We start from the raw sequence: 25,106 nt of genomic DNA on the forward strand, positions 1-25,106 counted from the left end.
ATTTCAGTTCAGTAGCCACATATGGCCCAATTTCATCTTGAGTGAGCTGAATAGAAATAGAAAATAGAGCCTTATGAACCTTGAAATGTAAACTTTTAATTTATTTTTTTGTGGTGCAAAGAAAATGTCCCTTTTTTTTGGCTTTGCAACATACATCCAGGACAAAACACTGACAAAGACATCAGTGTAAGATGCTGAAAAGACAGTTGAAACCAAATTTACAAATCTTCTATATCCTCTATACTGTGTGTGTGTGTGTGTGTGTGTGTGTGTGTGTGTGTGTGTGTGTGTGTGTGTGTGTGTGTGTGTGTGTGTGTGTGTGTGTGTGTGTGTGTGTGTGTGTGTGTGAAAATGTCACGTTTTTGAAAAATGTTGAAAATTAAAATGGAAAATTACTACAATTCCAACATAACGCCAATTTTAATGATACTTTTTTTCAAATTTTCAAACTCAGCTTGACAGCATGACCTTGAGGATAGTTTGTTATAGGGATGTCCCGATCAGATCGGTAGCTATCGGATCAGGGCCGATATTGGTGATTTGTGGGTGATCGGGAATCGGCGAATCCAGCCGATCACCCCGCCGATCTAAAAAAACCAAACAACTTTTTCACATCAGCTGCCGTAAAGCGAGCCCCGTTTGCGACCTGCCGTAAACTGACGTTCGCAACGTCACCTAATAACCACAACAATCACGGACGACAAGCTCCGGTCGAGCTGCAGAAGCTAGAAGCAGGCAGAGCGGGGCCATAGACCTATAAAACTGGAGTTATATATAGTGGTTTATGTGTTTTTGTGCAGGAGTCTACTTCGAAATTTCTATGTGGTCTGTTGTGCTTGCTGAGTCACAGCGCCCCTCAAGGCGTGGCATGTGTACTACATGCCCTGAAGCCTTGTGTTGAGCCGTGTTCATAGTGATTTATTTGCCACAAAATCCAGGCGAAGTTGTTGAAGTTAACATAAATAAGAGATACAAGACTGCAGAGTGTAATTGGGTTTTCGTTGTTATGACTGAATAAAGTTTAAATACGTTCTTAAGTCATTCTGAGAAGAATTTTGATTCAATAAGTGAGTTTTACAATAATTTCTAGCTAAACAAAATCTCTGCCAATTGTGCTTTTAGCTTCAGACATCTTAGTTGCTCCAAAAGTAGACTATTGAGTATCTTTGCAACAGCAATGTAAGTATCCGGTCGGCCGATACTCAATTCTGAAATTTCGGATCGGTATCGGGGGCCAAAAAGTGTGATCGGGACATCCCTAGTTTGTTAGCAACAAGGTAGAAAGCTTTCATGGCAGCATCACTGACATCTCAGCTTGGATCTCCAAATATGTGTTGAAAAAGTCCACGGGCTTTATGTTTCACACCTCTGATCTATATCCTAGAAATTGCTTCATTGCATTTTTCTTTGACAGACACAGGATAAGCCTTGGACCTTCATCACCCATATGAGCTCTGGCCACTAAACAAATAAGTCCCTCATCTTACGTTGGGATGCATTAATATATTCCAAAAAGACAAAGACGGTTTAATGATCTTGATAGAGAAGTGAGAAATGACCTGTCTGGAATGATGTTACTCCTGCCAGCTGACACACAATATCCTGTCCTACATAGTTATTAAACAGTGAATGAATTCATGATTTTGGATGCAGCTGTAAGCGATCTGTGCAATCTTACACCTCCATTGATTATCAGGCGGTGTCTGCAGGAGGGACGCGGACAGCTGCAGCCGACAAGTGCGACACACGTGTTTGTCCTATTCTCTCCGATGAAATCAGGATTGTGAAGCGTTTCCACCTGATGGAGAGAAGCAAATGTGAACATATGCACAGATTCCAAACAGTGGGCCGAAACAGCTGCGAAGGGGTGGCGATGAAGAGAAAGTGAGATCTCGTCCCTTTTTTCTTTTTTTTTCTTCTTCCTCTGGTGCTATCAGTGTAAAGTAATCACAGCCTCGTTGGTGTGATGAAGGAGCGGCATGCCACGTGGACGTTTCTTCACATGTTTCCAAAGTGTGAAGGTTCACCCTTTTTCACTTGCCGCTCAGTGTCTCCGCTGGAGAACCGGCAAAATGCAGCCTTATTATTTTGTTCGCAGCTGGCTGGCAATAAGCAACAAAGCCACTTTTCTACAAAAAAAGAAAAATTATCCCATAAATAGGACTGCTTTTATGTCAAGTGTGAGGCGACATATGGCACGGTTTTTGACGAAAAAACCAGACAGCGGCTCATTTGTCTGTGTTGATCTTCTCCTTATCTTTAAATCCCATTTGAAAAAGGCAAACAGGAGCTCGGCGCTGACAGGTTCCCCATGTCTGCTAATATCCGAAGCCGGTCTCAGGTGTTTCCATGGTAGAGAGTGGGCGGGTGTGCTCTCTGATTGTGTTGAGACACCACCGCGCTCAGCCAGCTGTTCACCCCCGTGTTGGGGGGGGGGGGCACGATGTGTCCGGGCGGCCCACCTTCCTCTCCTATTAAGGTTCAGTCATGCTGGCTTTTCTAACTCGCCCCTCCATCCTTTCCCATTTAACCTCACACGGTAATCCTCCCCAATGCGGGATTCACACTGAGCAATGCAGTGACAGCATCAATCAACTCTAATAGCAAATCGAGCATTTTGTTTTGTTTTTCTGTGTACGTTCTTGGAAAAGTTCAGCTCTTTCCTGACAAGCGTAGCAGCATTTAAAAGTAATATTGTTGGAACAGTGACAAAATCAGTCAGATTAAGTGACTGGCACAGGCTGTTAGATGAATAATGCAGGCTACAAGATGAAAGACAGCTCCGTCTTTTGTAGTCTGTCAGGCAGGAAAACCGCGGAGAGCCACGACTGGCTTTAAGACTGCATGCAGCACCATTCTAACTGCCTGTTAGTTTGCCTGGGAGGAAAAAAAAAATGGTATTGATGTTTTGTATTTTTTTTCTCTCCTTATCATTGGAATTGTCATTTGGCAGCACTGTTGCTGAGGCAGATTTACACATGCCATTCCGAGTGTCTTTCTCTCTCTCTCTCTTTTTTTTTTTCTTCAATTCCTATAGAGGAATGTAATTTTTCATCTGTTTTCATGCTCCTAGATAAAGCCCCCGGTAGCTTCCCTGGATGGTATTGGAGTTTTCATCTCCTTCAAATATGTCACCGACGCAGTGACAGACTGTAGATTTCAGTGAATTACAAGAGAAGTGTTTCCCATTGTTTGATGCAAGCGGCATTCAGCACGTTGTCTCCGATGGTAGCGGTGATTAATAGCTGTCACTTTGTGAATTCAGCTCGCATGACGGAGTATCTCGTGACCTTTCTCTGAAGGAAATGGTCTGTTGACAATGCAATATGAAGGTGTCAGAAAGCAATAAGTCAGAAACACAAAAGCACAAACAGGAAACTAATTAGAAAGCACTCAAAGAGCCCGCAAATCTGCCAAGGCTGCACCGTCCTGTGGAGTCGTAGCTTTGATAACGTGAAATGTTTAGGAGGTTTTAATCACCGTTTAGATTCAGCCCTGCGCCGTATCGCACAGAAACTGTTGGAGGATTGTTGCATTCAAGCAATCATGTGATGGCCTAATAGGTTGGAGAATGCAGCAATCCGAGTATTGGAATGCTGATATTAACCATGTTTAATGCTAATGGTACACATTAATTCAATATCAAGATTGACATCAGGCTTTTGTTATTGTTTTTAATTAGAGATCTAGTATCGGGCATTGGGTCCGATACTGCACAGCGTACTCGTTAAAGATCTTTAATACAACCTGCTGAACATTATGTGATGTCATCCGTCAGCACCGTCAGTACCAGCAACTTTATCTCCACAGACATTTGGACCAGCAGCTTGAGCTCGATGTCGCTCATCAGTTTAGCTGCTCAGTGGATCAGGCGGTTTTTGCTGTGAGCCATGCTACATGCGTCATGCTGTACGCTAAAGTACTCCAGGGCTCACATACAATCGATGCTACATGCTACACATGATTAAAGTACGACTGATACTCATTAAAAGCAAGCTGGAGTGTGTGGCGGCACACAGCGAGCTTGGTGGCTAGGTCTACAGCGGTGTAGCATCTATCTACCCACTGTACTATGTGTACTGCATTATGTGTAGAAACAGAAGTATAATGGAGCCTTCAAGGCTGTTGGAGGTGTGCGTAGCATTATTGCAAAGGCTGTGCGGAAGTACTTCGCGACAACATATAGCCTTTGTGCATCATTTGTGCATGGAAGAAATTATACATAATTCTAAAAGTGCTCGTATCGGTGCTCGGTATTAGATTAGTACTCATACCTGTCCCTTAAAAAAGTTGTATCAGTGCATCCCTAGTTTTTGTAGTGATCAGGATATACACTAGTAGAACATTTGTATTCAAACAATATAATGAAGACACTAGTGCCAGCTTGAAAACACTGGTGAGCCTTCATTGTTTGAATTATTCGCCCTCTAATTCATTTTTCGACAACCAGTGCTAACATATGGTAATTAGTGTGAGCACTTTGAGCTGGGGCTTATGGGAACATCTCCAAATTTGCAGGCGAGTCGTAAACAACAACGAGACTCATAAATGAATGTTTCCACTGAGGTCTACAGTTTCACTTATGTTCACATACATGTATCACCCTTAAAGGAAATGTGTGTCTAAAGCCAGCTGCTACTCGTAGGGGTGTATTGTGACATGAAGTTCTAGCTTTTCTAGAATTTGTCGTTGTTTGATCACTACCAGCCTTTACTATTACTGACTCACAATGTTGATGGAGATTTATTCTGCTGATCTTTAAGTGAATTTGAGAAACCTTTTTTTCATGTTGTACAAGTCCTTTGGTCTGCTTTGGTCTGCTTCTCTTTCATCATGCTCGTAATTTGACACCTGTTACATCCCCATTTCACCTTTTGCTGTTTGTCTGAAGCGAATACATTAGTGATGATGAGTCAGAGCGATCAGAGATTCTGATCTTGAGCTTTCACCTCAAGAGAGTGTCTGAAGTCATGATTTGATTACGTGTTCATCCACTTTGTGTCCCCAACAGTGTAATATTGGTGGAGGCATCACTAGTGTCAGCTCAATGTTTGGAACTGAATGGAAGTGTTGTCAGGTGCACCGAGAAAACTTCTGTGGCGCATTGACACCATATTGTCCACACATGTGATGATACATTTTCTTACATAGATATGTAAGAAAATGATTAAAGAGCGAAAAGCCCATCTTTAATTAAAGTGAAAAAGTAATTTGTCAATGTGCCCAGTGAGACAGTGTCCCATGATGCATCAGAGCTGAGTGGAAATCAGGCGAGCTGTGGTCCAGTGAAATTACATCTTCAAAAGTCAAATGGTCACCAATTATCCAGACATGATGAACTCAGCTGAATTCAATAGCAATCTATCTGAACTGAGCGATTACACATAACCGTTGAGCCAAATGATCAATAGCAATCATCCTTTAGATACCATGAATACCTCGACAGACGTTCGTGGCAGTATCTTCCACACTGACCAACTCCTTGAAAGAAATAGTCGCTCCGTCCTACAACGCTACCTTCCAGAAGTTTCCCTGGAATATGCTGACACAGTTTTGTAGATGTGTCATTAATGTTTCCATTAATGAAATGAAGTTCCCAGATATGCTGCAGACAGCCTCACAAGCTGCACCAAGCCTCCTGGAGGAGGACGTAATTAAAACTGAGATGAAATAAAATTCACTTCACCAATGCAAGTGGGAGAAAATCAATAGTCACCAAAGCAAATTTGCTTGGTTTTTTTGGACTTCTGCCTGAATTGAGCAAAGCTACATAATTTAATGAAGCATAACTGATGTAAACTGGAACTCATAGCTGTCTGCATTGAACAAAATGCCTTTTTTTTTTACACTTGCTGCAGAAGCCTTTTACATAGCTCTGTTAATAATAGAAAACCCTACTCCTGTTACTCACCTTTTATCCTCTCAGCATGATGTGGGTGGACCGATCAAATCGATCTCTGTGATAAACGCAGCAAGTGCTCGTCTCCAGAGGCCTCAGCTACTGATTGTGTTTGCGTTTTTCCAGATGGTCACTAAACGAAACACTCATTGATCTGGGGAATGACTACCGGCGTCACATGTCTGGGGGCAGCCTGATCATTAGCAACCTGGACAAGGACCAAGACTCCGGGGTGTACCAGTGCACGGCTTTCAACACGCATGGGTCCATCCTCAGCCGCAGAGCCAGCCTCCAATTTGCATGTAAGTGATCCCACAACGACGAACACGCTTCTGGCTCCCCTCTGATACAGTCATGACACTGTGGAAACCCTTGTTATTCGCCATGTGTCGGCCTTTGTGATATGCTTGTGCCTCTTTTTCTTTTTCTTCTTCTTCTTCTCCTTCTTGTTCTTGTTTTACTTCTTGTTTTTCTTCTTCTTCTTCTTCTCCTTCTTGTTCTTGTTTTACTTCTTGTTCTTGTTCTTGTTCTTCTTTTATTTTTTAATTTATTATTCCGATTTCTCATTGAGATGGCCTGGGAATTGATTTCTAAGAGGGGAAATGGTAATCGAGTGAAATGTCAGATGCAACAAACACAGTGGGTGAGGTAGCCTCTGAACTACATTGATTCTCATTAGTGGTTCCAACTCTGACAGCATGTGTGCTCTATACCAACTGACTCATATTTTTCCAAGTGTAAGGGCGGCCCCTGTGATCTGGACTTTAGAGAAGACAAGCACGCAAAAAAAAATTCTTAAAGGTGTGTATGTAGCCACATAATAGCCGTCTACTTCTTTTTTTGTGTAATATATGCGTGAGATTGTGCACAGATCAGACGGTGACAGGCTGTCTGCTGTTCTGCCAGCTCAAAAGACAAAAGCTGGGTTGGGAAGTGATGCTAAGGATGGGGTCCTACCTTCCAGACAAGCACCGCAGAGGCACCTCTCCTCTCTTGATCAAGCCCGCTGACTATTGATCATGTCCCAAGGATAGAGAGCCGAGCCGATCGCTTCCTCTCAGGAGATGGACTGCCATTATCCCTATAGCTCGGTAATGAATCTCACTTGTGGGGACTGGGTGAAGAGCGGAGCTGCTTGACATTTACTGTCTTGGTTAATGCACAGTGAGGGAGGTCCAGGAGATCAGCAAGGCTGATACTGTGTTTTTCGCTGTAATGAGGCCAATGGGCTAAGATAGAAATGTTGTGGCTTTGCTTTGCTTTCAAAATCCAGCTACAGCTGCTATAAGCATGTCCTTCCGCAGCCCATTTTCACAACACCAATACCAAAGTTAATGTTGAAACTGGGAATGCACCAACACCAGTATTGCGTATTTGGTCCGAGACTGCACGGAGGACTCGTACCCGGACTTGAAAGATCCCAGATACAACCTGGCGAGTATTATGTGACATCATGCATGAGCAACATCAGCAGCAGATACACTGAGAGGATGAGCGATGGCCATGGTTTAGAGATTCTTTAATATTAATGAGAATGACAAAAGTAAGACAGACTAAATTATATTCTGCCAAAATATCAAGAATAAGGGCAAACGTTAGTTCACACAATACCAGCAAATTAATCTTCAGAGACATTTGGACCAACAGACTTAGCCTGATGTCACTCAGTAGTTTAACTGCTCAGTGGATCCAGGAGGATTTTACCCTGAGCCGTGCTACATGCTACATGCTAATGATTTGTGGGATCGCACACCAGCGATGCTACATGCTAGATGATTAAAGTACAACTGATATGCTCACGGACAGCAAGCTGGAGTGCGTCGCGGCACACAGCGAGCTCGGTCCCTTGGTCTACAGTATACATTACGTATAGAGCAGAGTGTAGATAGCATGATACGCACTGTTCTGTGCGTATTGTAGACACAGTAGTATACCGGAGCCTTCAAGGCTGTTGGAGGTGGTTTGCAGCAACACATAGCTTGCGCATATTGTTTGGATGTTGAGTATGAATTAGGCTTAATGACATTACTTCGTGCTCGTATCAATACTCGGTATTGGCAAGGAGCTAAAGGTTAGGACTTGTACTCATCCTTTAAAAAAGCGGTATCTTTTGTGTCACGAGACAAAAACTGATTTTCAATATTCTGTCAGTTTAAATGAGGAAAACTGATGAAAAGGGGCCAACAAATCAGTGAATCCCTGTTAGTGCATATTAAGTCAAAGCAAACTGTCACGTCAATGGTCCCTTTGCACAATCTTTAGGAGAGTGGTAACACAAACGAAAGCAAGCATTTTTTCACCGTGTGCCTTTAAACACATGCTCACTGACCAAAAAAAATCGGCTTTGTGTTTTCATGGCAGTTGCCAGTAGTTACAAACATTTAGAGCTTTCACTCTTTTCAGAACAAATCAAAGGTGTAGGCAGTGTGTGAAATGTAAAGAGAACCTATTATGCTCATTTGCAGGGCCCCTTTTTCCCTTTTCTTCGATTCTGAGATTCCACCAGAGAAGCTTTTTAATGATTCACAGTTTTAAAGAGAATCCTGTTTTATCTTAAACTAGCTCTCTTTGCATCCCTCTGAAAATCTTCACACAAATCCTTCCCTTGCTGAAAGCGCACTTCCCATTACCAGTATGTGCATGCAGTGAATTCATGAATGCAGTTTGTAATTTGACACCTCCCTCATTATCTCATTGGTAGGACATTTAATTCAAGTGATGTATTCAGTGCTGACCTATATATAGTCATTACTGTATTTAATTCTTGGTACATTTTTAGTTTAGACAAGCAGTGTGCTGCCTCATTATTCGCTCAACTCTGCAGTGGTTTTTGCCGTCTGATTGAAAGACTTCCAGTCATTTAGATACTTTGTAACTCTTACTGTCCAACTATTATCTTTAAACCATTTTCCCCTTTTACATTCTGTTTGACTCTCATGTTTCCAAACCCCCTGTTGCACTCAGCCCGGTGTAACAAGGTTGTATGGAAAGCGATGCCAGGCGGTATAGTGTGTACCAGGATATCATTTAATTTGAATCTAATTTCTGGTGAAAGACCTCAGCTGCAAATAATCAAAATGTTCCCTTTTAAATTGAATATTTACTGGTTGAAAGCTGAGCTGTAGTACCATCTGGATCAGGTCATCGTAGCTCTACCGACAAACTCTTTTGGACACTGAGAATTTTTGCTTTCGCCAAGTAGCAGGTGTTCAAGCAGTGTAGTACATCAATATTTAAAGGCTATACTGTTTAAAAAGATGCGTTAGCACACAAAGTCAAAGAACATGCTAGGAGAAATGGAGTATGGCAACAGATAAACAACAGTTACGTGCATTTTAATGTAGTGACGTTCCTGTTTAAAGGCATGAATTGGAAATGGGCGAAAGAGGACTGAAGAAAGATCAAAATCCTTAGAACTGTCGCAACTTAGGAGATAGAAGTGATTTGCAGTTGATAACCATGAATGCCGATTTGTCCTTTATCTAAAATGAGTAGAGTATTGCAGAGCCGAAAGAAGAAGATTTCCCCTTCCCTCAGAGTGTGAAGATGCACAGTTGACCCAGAGGAAAGAAGTCGATTTGCCTCATGTCGCGTGGGTCCGGTGTGGAGCTGGAGAGCAGTGCCTGCTGTGTTGATGCTGATGCAATCACACTGGCATGCCAGACAGATATCATGACACAGTCTGCAACATAAAGCGGTGCAATGTGGATTTCACACCAACTATATAAAAACGTATAAAGGAGCCATGTACGGTGCTGGAATTTCCTCACTAGAAACAAAGAACTTCTGCTTGAAGAACACACCCATTTAAAAATCTGTGGTTGGTTCATACATTTGGAATTCACCACTTACTGGAAGTGGACCAAAAATAACCAGCCGAGTCAAGGGGATGGTGTGAACCGATGAAGACGATGCCAAATGCCAAAAGGTTAGGATAAAACAATATATATTGGCGTGTACTTGACTAAATTCAGTTGATTTGAGATGCAAAAAGACTCTTCCTTCCAAAGATTCTTAAGCCCCGTTTACAAGACGTAGTGAAAATGAAACGTGTTTGAGTTTTTGTTTCATATGTGTGGTGTCATTACAAAACCAACCAACAGCATCCACTGGCATGCTTGCGACATCATTTTCAGCATTTGTGCTGTTTCTGTGTAAATGGTACACAGGTAAAGTAACGTGTGTTCTACTTAAAGCTTTGTGCTGTAAACAGGGCCTAAGAAGGCACGGCTCATTGTACTTTTGAATGCTTTTGATTGGTGAGACACAAGAATGTGCAACTTTGCTCTTTCATTAGAGACAGTGAGGTGGCTTTATTTGTGAAATCAATAACCGCCTCCAGAATCTGTCGCATCTTCGTCATTTTAAACAAGACTCACTCCTGCCACGTGCTGAACAAAGTGTACCCCAGTTGCTCTTTGAGTAAAGCAGAACGGGGAGCGCAGAGAAGTTGCACATCCATTGGGGACATTGAGCTGCCACAGTTAATTCAGCAGAAGGTCGGGAATGATGGCGTTGAAAGCAGAACTAAAGAGCGCAAAGGCACCCGGCCATAAGTGTAAGGGCCGTCCAGGTATTGTGTTATTGCATGATGGAGTATCGAGTCGAATGAATTCCATCATCTTGTACATCACACTGTGTGTAACGGGGCAGCAGCAGGCCAATCATCTTCGAGCCGCAATGGTCGCGCACTGTCATCTCTCGGCCGGCTATTCTCGTACGGCAGAGACGGATTCTGCTTACAAAGAAATCACTGCAGCTACATTGAGTTTGGCTTCGAGCTTTCGGAGTTAGTGTGTGGTCAGCCCATTATTATTTTTTTTTTCTCACTGAGAGTCCGCAGAATAACCAAGTGTATCTCCTCTGGCACAGAGCCAGAGCAGCATGGAGACCCTTCCTGGAGCAACTCGGCTCGATATGGGTGAAGGAGTCATCCTTCGCATTGTAATTATCAGCGTCTCTCTGATTCACTTCTAAAGACGCTGTTAAAATTACCAGCTGCTGTCAGGCTGAGCTTTATCATCAGCTCTGTGATGGAACCTCGCTCTACTGTCACTCGTCGGATTCATAAACGTCGACCTCGTGAGATCATAAGTATGCTGCCCGAGTCTATATTTCAAGTTAGCCATCTCCTCCTGTGGCCTCCTCGGTGTCCTGCCGTGACTTGGCTCTGTTTGATACCGCGGCGGTCATCAGAGAGCAGCTCATTAATCTTAGCAACACTCCGTCCCACTTCTCTCCATAATCTTCCCCCTCCTAATTTCCCTTATCGGTCACACTGACTTTCTTTTGTTTGTGTTTGGAAGGCTCACTCCAGGCTGGTAGCCAGTGTGTGCAGACAGAGTACAGAGCAGACTGCGGCAGCTTCCCTCCATCAGTCATGAAGCCAGGGGTGGTTTATCATCCCAGGTTTAGGGGTTTTGTCTGCCAGCAACTGCTCATTCATTTGCAGGGGGATAGATTGTGCTGAGAGTATTGATGGGGAAGCTAATGCTTTTAAGTGCAAGATTACACCACATTTAATAATGATGTTACTTATTGCTGCTGGCACCACAAACTGTCATTTGTCACGTATGCTCCCCTGCCATGTTTGTTCTGTCCCCCTCCTCCCACCCACCTCATTTTATCCCATTTCGGTGTACTTTCTTGCTTCTGGTGTCGCAGGGTAAGAGTCACCAAGTTGGGTCCATACATCTTATCAACACCCCAGATGCCTTTGAAAGCAATGGAAGGTGATGGGAGGTTGTCTTAGGACATCAGACTCTAAAAATGATGTGCAAAATGTAACATCAAATGCCACGCCTTAGTGACTCAGCAAAAAGGGAAATTTCAGTTAATTTCAGTTCAGGGGCCACATACAGGCCAATTTCATCTTGAGTTGGCCGGACCGGTAAAATAATGCCATAATTACTTTTATCTTTTGCTCTGTTGTGGTTGCAGAGTATGTGTGATGAAAAGGTCTATATTTTACAGTTATTTCCAGAAATTATTGTCAATTACCAATATCGCTTAGACAACCGGGGGAATACTACAAAATGTCTACTCATATATAACTATGTTTTTTTGTCTGCTGTGCTGGGATGGTTGCTATGTTCGGAACTGAAAGAAACTTTTCTCGGGTGCACTGACAAAAGTTCTGTGTCTAATTACGTTACTTCAATGCACTTCATTTCAATGCATTAGTTAGCAACAGAGCTACAGTTTGTTTTCAGCAGTAATGCTACAGTTTATTTTTTAAGTGTTGTATTCTGCTCGTGATTTTGGCACATCATTGACAAAAGATTATCAAACTGGCACTCGTGGTTAAAAAGTTTGCTCTACATCAGGGGTGTCAAATACCATCATTTCTGGAGTATTAAGTGTGCCTGCATATAAGCCTCACCCATCAAATTTAAAAAGAAAAACAGGAACAAAAAGGCTGGTCGGAGTTACTTGATGCGCCTGAACGCATCACCCATGTATCGGCGGCATGAAGCTCGTTAACCTGTAAGAAGTTAGTTGCGTCATTGTTTAAGCCGTAGCGTTCAAAGCATGTGAAAAAAGTAGCGGTGGCACAAATAGCCTAATATCCTCTTGAGTGGGCTGGATTGGAACAAAAACAGTCCAATAATAACCTTTAAATTTAAACTTAAAAGTTTAGTTTTTTTTGTTGTTGAATATAGAATTTTCATCACAACAAGTTGTTGTGGCTCAAAGTATGCATGATTAAAATACAATAGTTTAACAAAACCAAACAATTGCTCCAGCTAATGGCTACAATCTCAACAAAAAGCCAATTTTAATGAATTATGCATTATGGGTGTTTTTACATACTCGCCCTGACAACATGGCTTTGAAGCTCATTCTAGTTTGCTATCTTTCTTGGCATCCTCATTGACATCACACCTTTAGTCTCAGTGTTGTGTTCTGTACTTCATCTGAAAATGTGTTAAAGAAATCAATGTTTTCTTGGACTTTTTTTTTTTTTTTACAATTTTTCCGCTTGTGTGGGACAATTTGGGCCTTACATTTGACACCCCGATAAAGAGGCTAAAATGTTTTTTTATGACCACCGGATGAATGAGTTCCCCCTCACGCGTCCTATAAAGCAAAGAAATCTGAACATTTTGCAAAAACTCGTAGTGTAAAATAGGTCTAGGATGAAAGTAGGAATTATTAACAGTAATTACCTGGCACCTTGTGCTCGGAGGAGACCAAAGTCTGTGAGCGATCACAATTCTCTGCAGGCAGCGGAAGCGCCGTCTTGAACTGACACATTTTAGCGAGGACCGATGTCACTCACTCAGTTACCGGCAGCATGCTGTACCTGGGTAAATACTGCTAATGCTCCCTGGCTGGCATAAACAACAGTCCAGTGTAGTCATCAATCTGTCAAACAATTTGCCGGTACGTCTCCGGTGTTTCTGGCTGTGCTGTGAACTGTATGGTGATTCTTCGGAGGGGCGATGGGGGTGGCGCTGCCAGCCGGAATCCCGTACGTACTGTGCGTCCAATTTTTTTTAAGGTGTGAAAAAATTTATATTTTAAAGGGTTTTTTTTGTTGTTTTTGGTGAGGGGATAATAAACAGTCACTATGTGTTTAATCTTAATTTTCAATTAAAATTAAATTCACAGGTAGGCTAATCAAAAACAAGATTTTCGGACCGACATGTCGCGGGTTCAAATGCATCAAATTCCCACATCCAGTTCATGCTCTGGCAGCTGTCCAGGGTGCTGAACCAGGTGGCAAACACACTTCTACCGCAGTATTAGATTAGAGCAGAAGAAGTAGCCTTGTTCTTCTCTTGGTGGAGAGTGGACCGGACCATGAAACTATTGTTTCAAATTAAATTTTCCCTCTGTTGAAGTCTGACACTGAAGCAAATCGACATCTATGAGTGAAATGTTGTGTTTTCAGTGTGGCTGTGCAGCTTTATGCTTTTTGTGTCTTTATAACCAAGTCTTCAGTCCTCCTCCTCTTCAGCTCCGCCTTTCTTTCCGATCTGTGCGTACTATGAAATTGAATCCTGGCGGCGCCACTGGTTGGAAATAAGTGCAATTGAAACAATATCAAAAAACATAACCAAAAATGTAATCCTATGTGCTTGCCATTTCCGAGGTGCTCATAGTTTAGCTCATTTGGTCTCATTCCATCTCTTCTGACTCCCCTCAGATCTCGACAACTTCAAAACTCAGACGGTGAGGAGCGCCGTGAACGTCCGCGAGGGCCAGGGAGTGGTTCTGCTTTGTGGCCCTCCTCCTCACTCTGGAGGTAAGTTTGCCATTTGTTCTTTTTCCTTCCCTACAGCCTGGCTCCTCTTACGCAAACATGACTCACAGGATTTACCTCCACTCGTCTCACCTTGCGCCCTTTTGATAAAGGATTACTGCCTTGCTGCAAACTTAATCTGTTTTTACACCCATTTATGTGCACACATGCTTTTAATAATCATCCGCTAATGTTGTTTATACAGAATGCTGACAAATCAGCTCCTCACCCGGCTGTTTGTTTTGCCTAGTTTTTCTATGTTTTTTAATTATAGCAGTGTGTTTCTCAAATTAGGTTTAATGAAATCCACTCAAATCCACATTTGCTTTATTCAACTTAGATGAGAAGATTGGTGCGCTCTCCCCTTCCTGTCTGTAAATATGAAGCCAGAGTAAGCAGATGGCTTGCTCAGCTTAGCCCAGAGAGGCTGCTGCTGTGGAAAGGTGACACTGTCTGCTGAACAGCACCTTAAATGTGAACTCATCAACAGTGGATTAGTTGCTGCTCTGAAAGGAATCATAGATTTACTTTCGACGTTTAAAGAAATGTGCGAAAGCAGTTTTCACTGGCGGGCAAATTATTTCAAGTCTACATGAAAATGAATCAAGTTTTGAAAACGTCCCCACTGTCTGCAGCTATTACCTTGAAGGCAGTGGGGGGAGTCCAGGGTTTATGTGGGTATATAATGTATACTCACTTATTTTTCAGGCAGCATTCCGTACATCCACTTCCAAATCCCCCATAATGCACCACTCTGCAGTACCTATGAGCCAGATTGCCTATTTTTGTTCCCTAGGATTAGCTCAAGGTCGTTCAGAGTGCCTGTCTCGTAGCAGCCATGGGGTTAAATTTTTTGATGAATTTTTGTTTTCCGTTGTCGCTACAAAATAGTGAAACGTTATCCTCACACACACCTATCTCCAAATGAAGTAGCCGAACCTGGCTGGATGTACTTTCCTCTTGTTTTTGTACCTCGCAGACCCCAAAAAATGGTGCTCCAATTGTTTCAAAATGAGAGGTGAAAACAGCATTCTGAAAATGAGTGGATACAAGCTGAAGATAAAGATGCTCTAACCCCGGCCGCTGAGCCCTTCCGCTCCTGCAAGTCTGAAAAAAAAAGAAAGAGAAAGACATGAGAACTAGTACAGAGGCTGCTGCCGAGCTCGTCTCTCTTCTACATACAATAGCTCGCATCTCCCCTCACAAGCAAACAGTTTGTAGCACAGTGCATTGTACAGCTGGTCTATGGGATAATGGGTCGGAGTACTCCGTGTGAAATACAGTTTGACAGCCCCCCTCTCTGACACGAGCTTATATGCGGTTGGCTGCTGGTACCGTGGCTCTATTGTGTTTTCCTCACATTTTCAGGAGTGAATGGGAGTCGAGCCTACCCCCCCCCCCCCCCCCCCCCCCCCCCCCACGCCCCCAGCCTTCACTATTTTTCCATTTTCCTCTCTTCAATTTTGAACGCATTAACGTGCATAACCTTGAACTCCCCTGAACTTTATCCGCCATGTTCAGCATGTGGCACTCTCATTGGCTTTCATTACGCTCGAGATGTTTGGAAGTCTTTTTTTGTTTTTTTTGTTTTTGTTTGCTTTCGCTGCCATTATCACAGGGGCCGAACATAAAAAATTTAAAACAAAACTGTCACAAGCAAATGTTATTGTGTCACTTGTGTACTCCAGCGTCAACATTTGTTAGCACTTTACTCCGTTGCATAAAAGCCATAGTGTTTTTATTTTTTTTGTAGCCCTCGCTTGACAAAGAACCCGCTCTGCACATTTCTATCACTGCTCATTACAGCCACATAGTTCAGACGCAGGTTGTGCTGACTCTGAACTATGTGACTCCTGCTGGCCTAATCAGAAGGAGTCTCGCATCTGCATCGCTGCGCTCGGCCTCGGACACCGCATCCCATCCGAGTGGCTCGCTTCCTCGGGGCATGGTGGGGGAGGGGGGCCAGCCGGGAGTGATTGACAGTCGTTGCATGCACCTTTTGACCCGGAGCCCCTCACCCCCGAAGCGGTAGATTACACACAGTGCTGGCTCCGCTGTTGGAAGTTTGCGCCTCGCGCGCTTCTCGAAAATGACACGGTGATTCATCATGGCAGGTTACTCCTTTCTCGCGGTGGACCTGCCTCGTGAAAGAGGGCAGGGTAGCATATTCCTACTTCTGTATGTCAATCCTGACATCCTTCAATCCGTCCGTTGGATTGTGCCTCCATGCCACCAGGGGACTGGAGTCACTCGGGGACCGGGGGAATGGAGGCCACGTGTCAGGGGAGGGCCACTGACGCGCTGTAATCCATTTTGTTTCGCTCCCTTTCCTTAGGGTCTCCCATTTTTTCTGCACCGATAGCTCTCACATCCGCCATGTCTCAGTATCTCTTTTAGAGCATGCCGAGATAAGGAGAGAAATATGACATGATATTCCAACATTTTAGGGCTGCAGCCGAGTTTTTCCGATTCAGCCATCGCAGCCATAGAGTCAAGTGTGTCTCACATGTGGAATCAGTGAGGTGTGACAGAAACACACTAACTGCAGCTGCTTTCCTTTCTGTTCTAGAACTGACATTTGCATGGATCTTCAACGAATACCCGTACTTTGTCCAACAAGACAGTCGCAGATTCGTCTCTCAAGAGACGGGGAGTCTGTACTTTGCCAAAGTGGAGCCCTCGGATGTTGGAAACTACACCTGTGTGGTTAACAACACTGTCACGCGAGAGAAGGTCCTCAGCTCGCCAACGCCGCTCGTCCTCAGGAGTGATGGTAAGGATTTCTAATGTGTAATCGTTTGTTTTTGTAATGAAACCAAACACACGTGCACACAGAGAACAATAACATTAGCAATGGCGAGTACACAGGCATTTGTGTGGCTAGACTTTGTAGTTGGATTGCTATTACGAGTGACTCTCAACTGCAGGCAGAGCCTAGTACCAGTAGTCTCTAGTAGTACCAGTACTACTACTAGTATCAATACCAATAGTGCCATTTGTATCAGTAGCACCTAGTACCAGTAGTTGCAGTTGTACTACCAGTACTAGTACCAGTACCCTGTCAGTGCAATGCATACCAAAGAAGCTTGTTTTGATTGGAAATGACATAATGGACCAATGATCTACTTCTACAACAACTTTTGTGCAATTCATTAAAGTACTAAGACAGAGTATACGAAAAGTGTTTGGGATAATTTGGATTACATAGATAGACATTTGATAGATTTGATGGTCATTATCAGTTGTCTTACCTGGCACTACCATTTGGAGTCAGTCAGAAGCCGAGAGCCAACATCTTATTGGTACAGAAGAGCAGCCATGGGCAGGGGTGTAGAAATTTGAGAGGTTACGTCTATTACAGGCAGGATTAAACAATCCTCTTCAGTGCAGGATGACTCATCAAGGGATGAATTGGTTCAGAAAACACTCAATATTGCTCTGAGCCAAATTGTTGTCAAAAAACTATTATTGAACAATTAACCCACAGACATCGGATTAAAAATAAAAACACTAAATGGATTTTTAATTTTACGAGGCTTTTCAATTTATTAAAAACGAAAAAAAGCAATTTAAGACTCTGTGTCAATTTTTACATCCGTACAGGTTCTGAGCAGGTAAAAAAACACAAAAAGCATTTCACATTGTTGAGGCATGAACGCAGATGTTATTGTTCGCATCGTGAAGCAATTACTTACTGAATTACGTTCGCGGTCGCGTTTTGAGTTTCAGTTTCAAGTGAATTTTTATTTCACAAAACTTTCACGTTACTTAAGTTTTGAAAGCAATGAAACACTGAAAATGATGTAGTTACAAATGCCTGGCCACAAGTTGGCACTGTTGGTTGTTTTAATTAAAACCACATGCACAAGCACATACATGTGAACAATATGCTATAAACGATGGGGATTACGCGGACATTCTCATGCACAGACAAGGAAGTTGGATCGTTATTAAGGGGGACTCTGATCGTTTCAACTCCCAAGTGCCAGGAGAATATGGACTGGGAGTCATGACACACTAGAGCCACTATTATTGGTATTGATACACTCTATTAATAGAGTGTTTTTGCAGGCATTTGTGTATTGTTTGCGTAAAAGCAATCTTATTGGAAACTGTGTGGGAATGTATCGCTGAGCCGCCACAAGCATAAAAATGAGATACTTTGAAGTTGGACATTTCAGTGGAGGAAGTTATGAAATATATATAGGTATACTTTTTTGGGGGGAAAAGAACAGAAGAAGACGGAATTGGGAGTTGATGAGTCACAAAAGTAAAATTTGAGGTACAATAAAAACGATATGTTATCATAAAGTCTTCAAATAAATGCTGTGGGGAGCCAATAGAGTAAAAACCGCCACAAAAGCAGGGAGTCTTTTTTTTTTTTTTTTTCAGCTAAGGCTGACTAACTTTCATGGCGTCTTTGTGGCCAGCAAAGTCAGCAGGTTCTGGCTTAACATTTCACTTGGGAAAGCTTGTTAAGACCAGTTACTGTTCAGAGCTTAGAAAAAGAACTTAAGAGCATTAGATTGGTCACTCCTCAGGATGAGGAAAACGACTTGTTACATATATTTAAGTGCAACGTAGGGTGTGTTTATCCTCCCACTTCAACTGGTGCTCCTTCATCAGTGATTTAATAGCATATATAAATTTGCAGTTTATGAATAGATTGCCCACGTCTCCACTAAATCAGCCTTGATCAGTGTTCTTCGTGATTCGAGGCACATATTGCTGTCCAAATGTACAGGATTGTGAAGTATTGAGATGATCAGACCTGCATGTTGAAGGGGAGTGGATTATGTATTCAGCTTGTTTTCCACACTGTTTCTACTCTGTTCACTCAGTGCAATCTTTTCTGACTTCTAATCAGCCCTCGCCTCCAGACCAGAGTTGGAAATGAACTTTTGGTCAACCTGCCACCGGGGCTGGTGCATTCCAAAATATACCACCCACACATATTTCTTTCCTTTTTTTCCAGCCACTTCTTCTTTATCTGTCAATGTGTAACTAAATCTGAATAGTAATGCTCAAGGAGGTTGTTTTTTTTTGGTAGGTAGCCTACATTATTGTCACAAAGGTCTGTGGTTTGATTCCAGCTCTGTATCACAGGGCTGATTCTCCCTGTGCTTTCACTCAAAACCGTAATATGATAGTTTTTAGTTGTTGTGTTTTTTTTTTTTGGGGGGGGGGGGGGGGGGTCCCATTCAATCCTGCTTAAAGACATCAGCAGCAGGTAGACAAGAGAGCACTAGTGATAGTGGTCGTGTTACCGGTTTGAAAATTCTTTGATATTATTGACAGTGACAAAAGTAAGAGAGACTGCAAATTATGTTCTGCCAAAATATCAAGGGGAGGCAAGAGATAGTTTGTACAACACCAACAGTTGAATCACCTGACACATTTGGACCAGCAGTTAGTGAAGCTCACCCACCAGCAATGCTACAAGTTATATATATATGACGAAAGTATGACCGATACACTGTAACAGCTGGAGCGTGTGGTGGCACGCAGCGTCCCTCGGTCCACAGTCTACAATAGTTTTTACAAACTTGCCCTGACATCATGGCTTCAAGGCGAGTTTGATGTCAATGAGGTAGCTCGCGTTCGTGGTCGCATCACGGATATCTCAGCGTGGGTCTCAGTGTTGTGTGATATCTACTCTTCTTCAGAAATTTAATTAATTAAAAAAAAAAAGAAATCTATGTTTTCTTTGACATTTTTACAGTTTACAGATTGGTTCTTCTTGCCCCGGGGCCTTACGTTTGACACTCCTGCTACAAATTTGGACAGAGAAGAGCCTGTTGTTGGCTGTATGTCATCCACTTTTTCAGTATGTGAGGCAATGCTTCAAAAGAACAGAGACTAATTCAATGCATGTTTTAAATTGCTCCAGTTGTCGTTTTCATTTCATTGATTATTTCATTTATATTCGACCAATGTATGAATGCGTTTGACCTTCACGTCTTTGATCCCTACAATTCTTTCTCCTTTGACATAATGAATAGTCACATTTGGTTTTAGTTTCTTTGAAACAATGTCGAAGTGATTCCGAATAATCAGTCACAGCCATGACCTCCTTGTAAAGTATGAAACAAGTGCACTCATAATTCAATCAGCTCAATTGTCAGACACATTTAACTGGGTATTTCATATATATGTGTATGTATGTATGTATATATATATATATATATGCACATACATATGATTATTTATTTATTTGTTCTATGTTTTTATTTCAATGTGTCTGTCAATATGGCTGGTAGGTTGAGAAAGATGTGCTGAACTGCAGCCCTGTTCCAGACTGTGGGCTTGTAATGGGTAATACTAAAGGGCAGACTCCTATCTGTGCACAGAAGTCTTTGACTCGTCCTAGTGATGTGAATATAAATAAAGTCATAAATGAAGTCACATTGCCAAATGTGATAAATCTCTTCCAAAGCAAGTCCTTTCCCCCGATGCATCCTCTGAATCTTTTATGAAGCACCTCTGGTTTCTCTCCTCTTTACAATCTCTTCGCTGGTCACTTTTGGCTCCGCTCGCTCTAAGACCTTGGTGTTTGCTGTCCCACTGCGTTTTGACTCTCTTTGATCCTCGAGCAATGTCTTCTGTTAATCATTGATGTAAAAAGCTTGCCATGTATTGTCTCCTTTTTGTAGGAGTAATGGGCGAATACGAACCCAAAATAGAAGTTCATTTTCCCGATTCGGTTCCAGCTGCGAAGGAGTCGGTGGTGAAGCTGGAATGCTTTGCTCTGGGAAAGTAAGTCAGCTTGATTGTGTACATGCGTGTGTGTAGGTTGACTCATGCATGAATTAAAGCTTGGCTAGTAAGGAGCCTCGGCATTAAAAGACACACACACACACACACACACACACACACACACACACACACACACACACACACACACACACACACACACACACACACACACACACACACACACACACACACACACACACACACACAAGAGAGCAGGAATCAAAGTTCTTTTAACAGCATCAGAAATGTGAGCAATCACACTGTGATTTTTTTGGAAACAGTGATTCACAAGGCGTCTGCCTCCTTCCCTTCTGTGCCTGATCGCGCTTTGATCACAGCCACTGACAGTTGCAATCCCGGGAACTTTTTGTTCCTCTCTTCCAGCCCCGTCCCAGAAATAAGCTGGAGGAGAACCAGCGGCGTCCCGTTCCCCAGCAAAGTCAAGATGAAGAATTCAAACGCTGTCCTCGAGATCCCTAATTTCCAGCAGGAAGACGCCGGGACGTACGAGTGCATGGCGGAGAATCGGCGCGGCAAAAACGCTGCACGGGGTCGTATTTCGTTTCACGGTAAGTGAGCTTTTAAAACTGAATGAACGTGGATCAGCTATTCACACACGTATAGGACATATTTGGTCGAAGAGCATATTTGAATAGTAAACAGGTTTCACTTATATAGCACTTTTTCCACCACTTGAGCAGTGTCCAAAGCACTTTACATTATCACATTCATACGCCAATGGCGGCGGCTCCATTGGTGGAGTTTTAGGGCTGCATGGTGGCGCAGTGGTTAGTGCTCTCGCCTCAGAGTGCCATGGTAAAGATTCAAACACTAGCTGGTTGTTTCTCTGGTGGCGTTTGCATGTTCTACCCATGTGGGCGTGGGTTTCTTCCGGGTTCTCCAGTTTTCTCCCGCACGGGATGGATGGAAACATGGAGGCTACCTCAGTCTTCAATCCCATTGACCTGACTGAAAAACTGCCAGGAAGCAGTGAATATTATCTCACAGGCTTTATATAATTTACAGTCAATATTCAATATTTACCAACTTTTCTTCCCGCTTCATGCTGATAATCCTTGTTGGATTTCAACTTTGTCACAAGTTTAAACTTGGGTGTGAAGCGGCTTTTAAGGCTCCATGATTTCTTCACTAATCCAATGCTCCTATAATTAAAACACGTGTTTGAACAGGTAATCCTTTCCATTTATTTCTAGCCAAACCTCACTGGCTCCAGACAATGGCGGACACAGCCCTGTCCATAGAGGAGAACCTTTTCTGGGAGTGTAAGGCCAACGGGAAGCCCAAACCCTCCTACAGCTGGCTGAAGAACGGGGACCCAGTGGCATCCGAGGTAAGGAGGTGTCACCGGAGCAGAAAAGATGAGATGAGATGAGAGAATGCACAGCCTGCACTTTCATGTGTGCATGTGCTCCTTTTTGTACAGTTTATGCTCTGATGTTTAACCTGGATCATGCTTTGTGATCCGTTCTTGTAGTTGCTGTAATATAGCTGCTTTATATGCTCAAAATCTTGCTCATGTCATTTTTATGGTACATCACAATTTTAAATACCTGGATTTGCTTAAAAGTCAGCTGTGTCAAACATAGGGCCCGTGGGCCAAAACCAGCCCACAAGAGGCTCCACTAAGACTAAGGCCCCGTTTGCACAACAACTTATCAAGTGAAAACGCATCGTTGTTGCATTTTCGTTTCCGAAACTTTTGCACTGACACGGTAACGTTTGGAAAACGATGTCCATTTACACGGAAATGGCAGAAACGCTGAAAATGATGCAGTGAGCATGCCAGGCCACAAGTTGTCGCTGTTGGTTGTTTTTGTAGTGGAACCACATGCACAAGCGTGCAGAGAACAATACGTACACAGACGCACAAATAGAAAGACGACGAAGTTGGATTGTTATTACGGTGACTCTCAACTATAAAACCACCAAGTCCCAGGAGAATATTTACTGGGAGTAATGACACTATGAAACTATGTGCTGCGGCTGTGGTGTGCATTGAAGTTGCATTTTTCCCGTTTCCACCCAGACGGAGTCGGAACGTTTTGTTGAAAAGTTGCGTTTCCAGTGACTCAGAGCGCCATTGTCGCGTAAATGGACACCCAAAATGTAACGAAAGTGTTTCGTTTTCAATTGAAAACGTAGTCACGTTAACAGGGCCTAAAACGATTTGATACTGTGGAGGACTCATGCAACAGATCCTGATCACATCCTCACTTCAAGCTATGTAGCATGTGCCATCAGTGCCATTATCTCGATAATGATGTGTGATCTCTTTGCATGTATGCCGGCAATCAACAAGCATTTACGTTTAATTTATTCAACATATGGCAATTGGCTGTCGCTGGGCTTTGATGGGTGGCAATCATAAACTGGCTCTATCTGAAAGTCATCCAGATGGAGATCACATGTATTATCCTTTATGTTATGCATTGTCTCTGAACTGGATAAAGGGTAATGCATGTTGATCCCAGACGTGCACTCACTTAAACCACCTTGGGACTGGAATGCACGTTCGACTATCTTTGCAGGTAATCTTGCTTTGTGATTGGATCTGTGCTGAATGTCAATGCTGATTTTACCTTTCTGCCTTGATAATGGATCATATATAGTAGATGTTTAAAGTGTGTGGTTGCCATCAGGGTGGCATTGTTCCTCTCATACTGTAGCACTGAGGATCCCTGATGAGTATATTCGGTAAAGAAAAAAAGAAGTAATCATCCAAGCTTTCAACAGCGTTTTTCCAGATGAACAACCGCAGAAACTAAATGGCGCGTTAATACTCGCTGCTTTCGTCGACGTTGTTTTTTCCCTCACTGTTTATCCACGATGCAGGTTAACAGGCTTCTCTCTTTCTATTCTGAGCTGGACGTCTATGTGAAATTACTCAAGCCTCTTCAGGCCTTTTGTTTCCTGTCTTCCTCCTTCTTTCTCCTCCCCTGCTGTCCCCCTCCCTTCACGGTGCTCCAGTAATTGCTGCGTTGCCTTTGGCTGGCCTTGCAATGGATATGCAGAACTGTTTCTCTCTCCTCCGCAGGGTCGGGTGCAAATCGAAAACGGGGCCCTTTCCGTAACCGCGTTAAACCTGTCAGATTCGGGGATGTACCAGTGTGTGGCTGAAAACAAACATGGCATTATTTATTCCGGTGCCCAACTAATGGTGTTAGGTAAGATTGCCTTCCCTCCTTCTGCTTTTATCCTGCTTATCTGTCTGTGCGTTTGATCATCTCTGAAGATAAAAACCCGCAGCCTTGCTATGGCGCTCCTCAGCAATCAGTCTGCACGCTCATTTGATGTCACCATGGGCTCTGCTGGCAAAAATATAAATCTGATAGAGTGTCTCATTTTACTTTGGGCCGTTTCATCTATTGATTTGGATACGACAAACACATTGCTTTGTGGTATTGTGCACGCTTCCTCATGTAGACGGGATATTGATTTATTTGCAAGGCTTTGAGGACTTCCATCTGACTGACTCGATGAGAAATCCAATTCTGCCTTGATACACATGCCATGGCACTTAAGGGTCCTAATGATTGCTAACAAAATGTGATGATGAGTGTGGACAGTGGCTGCTGGCTGGAAACATGAAGAGGGTGGACGGTGTTCATTTTGTTGATGGGTGGGCGTCGACCTCGATCCCGGTGGACTTCAGAGCGGCAGTCTGCTCTCATGAAAGAATCAACATTTCACCCGGTGATGGATTAGACTTTAGAGTTTAGACTTCAGACTTTGCTTTATTTATCCCTGGGGATGACTCCGTCAGGGAAATTTGAGTTCCAGCAGCTTAATAGAAGAGGAGCAGCACACAGAGGACGTATCCCGTGGACGATTACTGTGATGATGCTAGTTTGGGTAGTAACGTAGTGCTATCAACTGATGGCTAAACAATTCATAACCCAGTAACAAAAAGAGTTGTTTCTTCCTGTGTGGTTCACCTAACTGACTTTAGCTTTAACGCTTACCGTCTCACTGAATTAATCCTTACCCTCAATAATCCTGAACAATCAGCTGGAAACAGGATCCTTTTTCAGATGAGTTTCAGATGAGTTTCATGTTCAGATGGCAGTGTTTTGAAACCGAACACATAGGAACACCAGAAACGATGAAAAACTGTAGTTTGCATGCCAGGCCACCAGTTGATTCTGTGATTTTATTAAATTTTTTTAATTCAACCACCCACAC

The 25,106-nt window shown here is 43.0% G+C and overlaps 1 protein-coding gene across 1 annotated transcript in view; it reads left to right on the forward strand.

Moving 5' to 3' along the window:
• cntn3b (contactin 3b) overlaps nt 1-25,106 on the forward strand; it is a gene marked incomplete at both ends in the record, with an annotated part of 79,852 nt that overhangs the window by 19,942 nt on the left and 34,804 nt on the right. Inside the window, 7 exons of the mRNA XM_080462520.1 lie at nt 6,026-6,201; nt 14,052-14,150; nt 16,717-16,920; nt 20,801-20,903; nt 21,288-21,472; nt 22,118-22,254; nt 23,959-24,088. Of these exons, the coding sequence (XP_080318646.1) occupies nt 6,026-6,201; nt 14,052-14,150; nt 16,717-16,920; nt 20,801-20,903; nt 21,288-21,472; nt 22,118-22,254; nt 23,959-24,088 (1,034 nt within the window). The remainder of the gene's footprint in view (nt 1-6,025; nt 6,202-14,051; nt 14,151-16,716; nt 16,921-20,800; nt 20,904-21,287; nt 21,473-22,117; nt 22,255-23,958; nt 24,089-25,106) is intronic.

Source organism: Lipophrys pholis, assembly GCF_963383615.2.
Source record: "Lipophrys pholis genome assembly, chromosome: 4".
NCBI lineage: Eukaryota > Metazoa > Chordata > Actinopteri > Blenniiformes > Blenniidae > Lipophrys > Lipophrys pholis.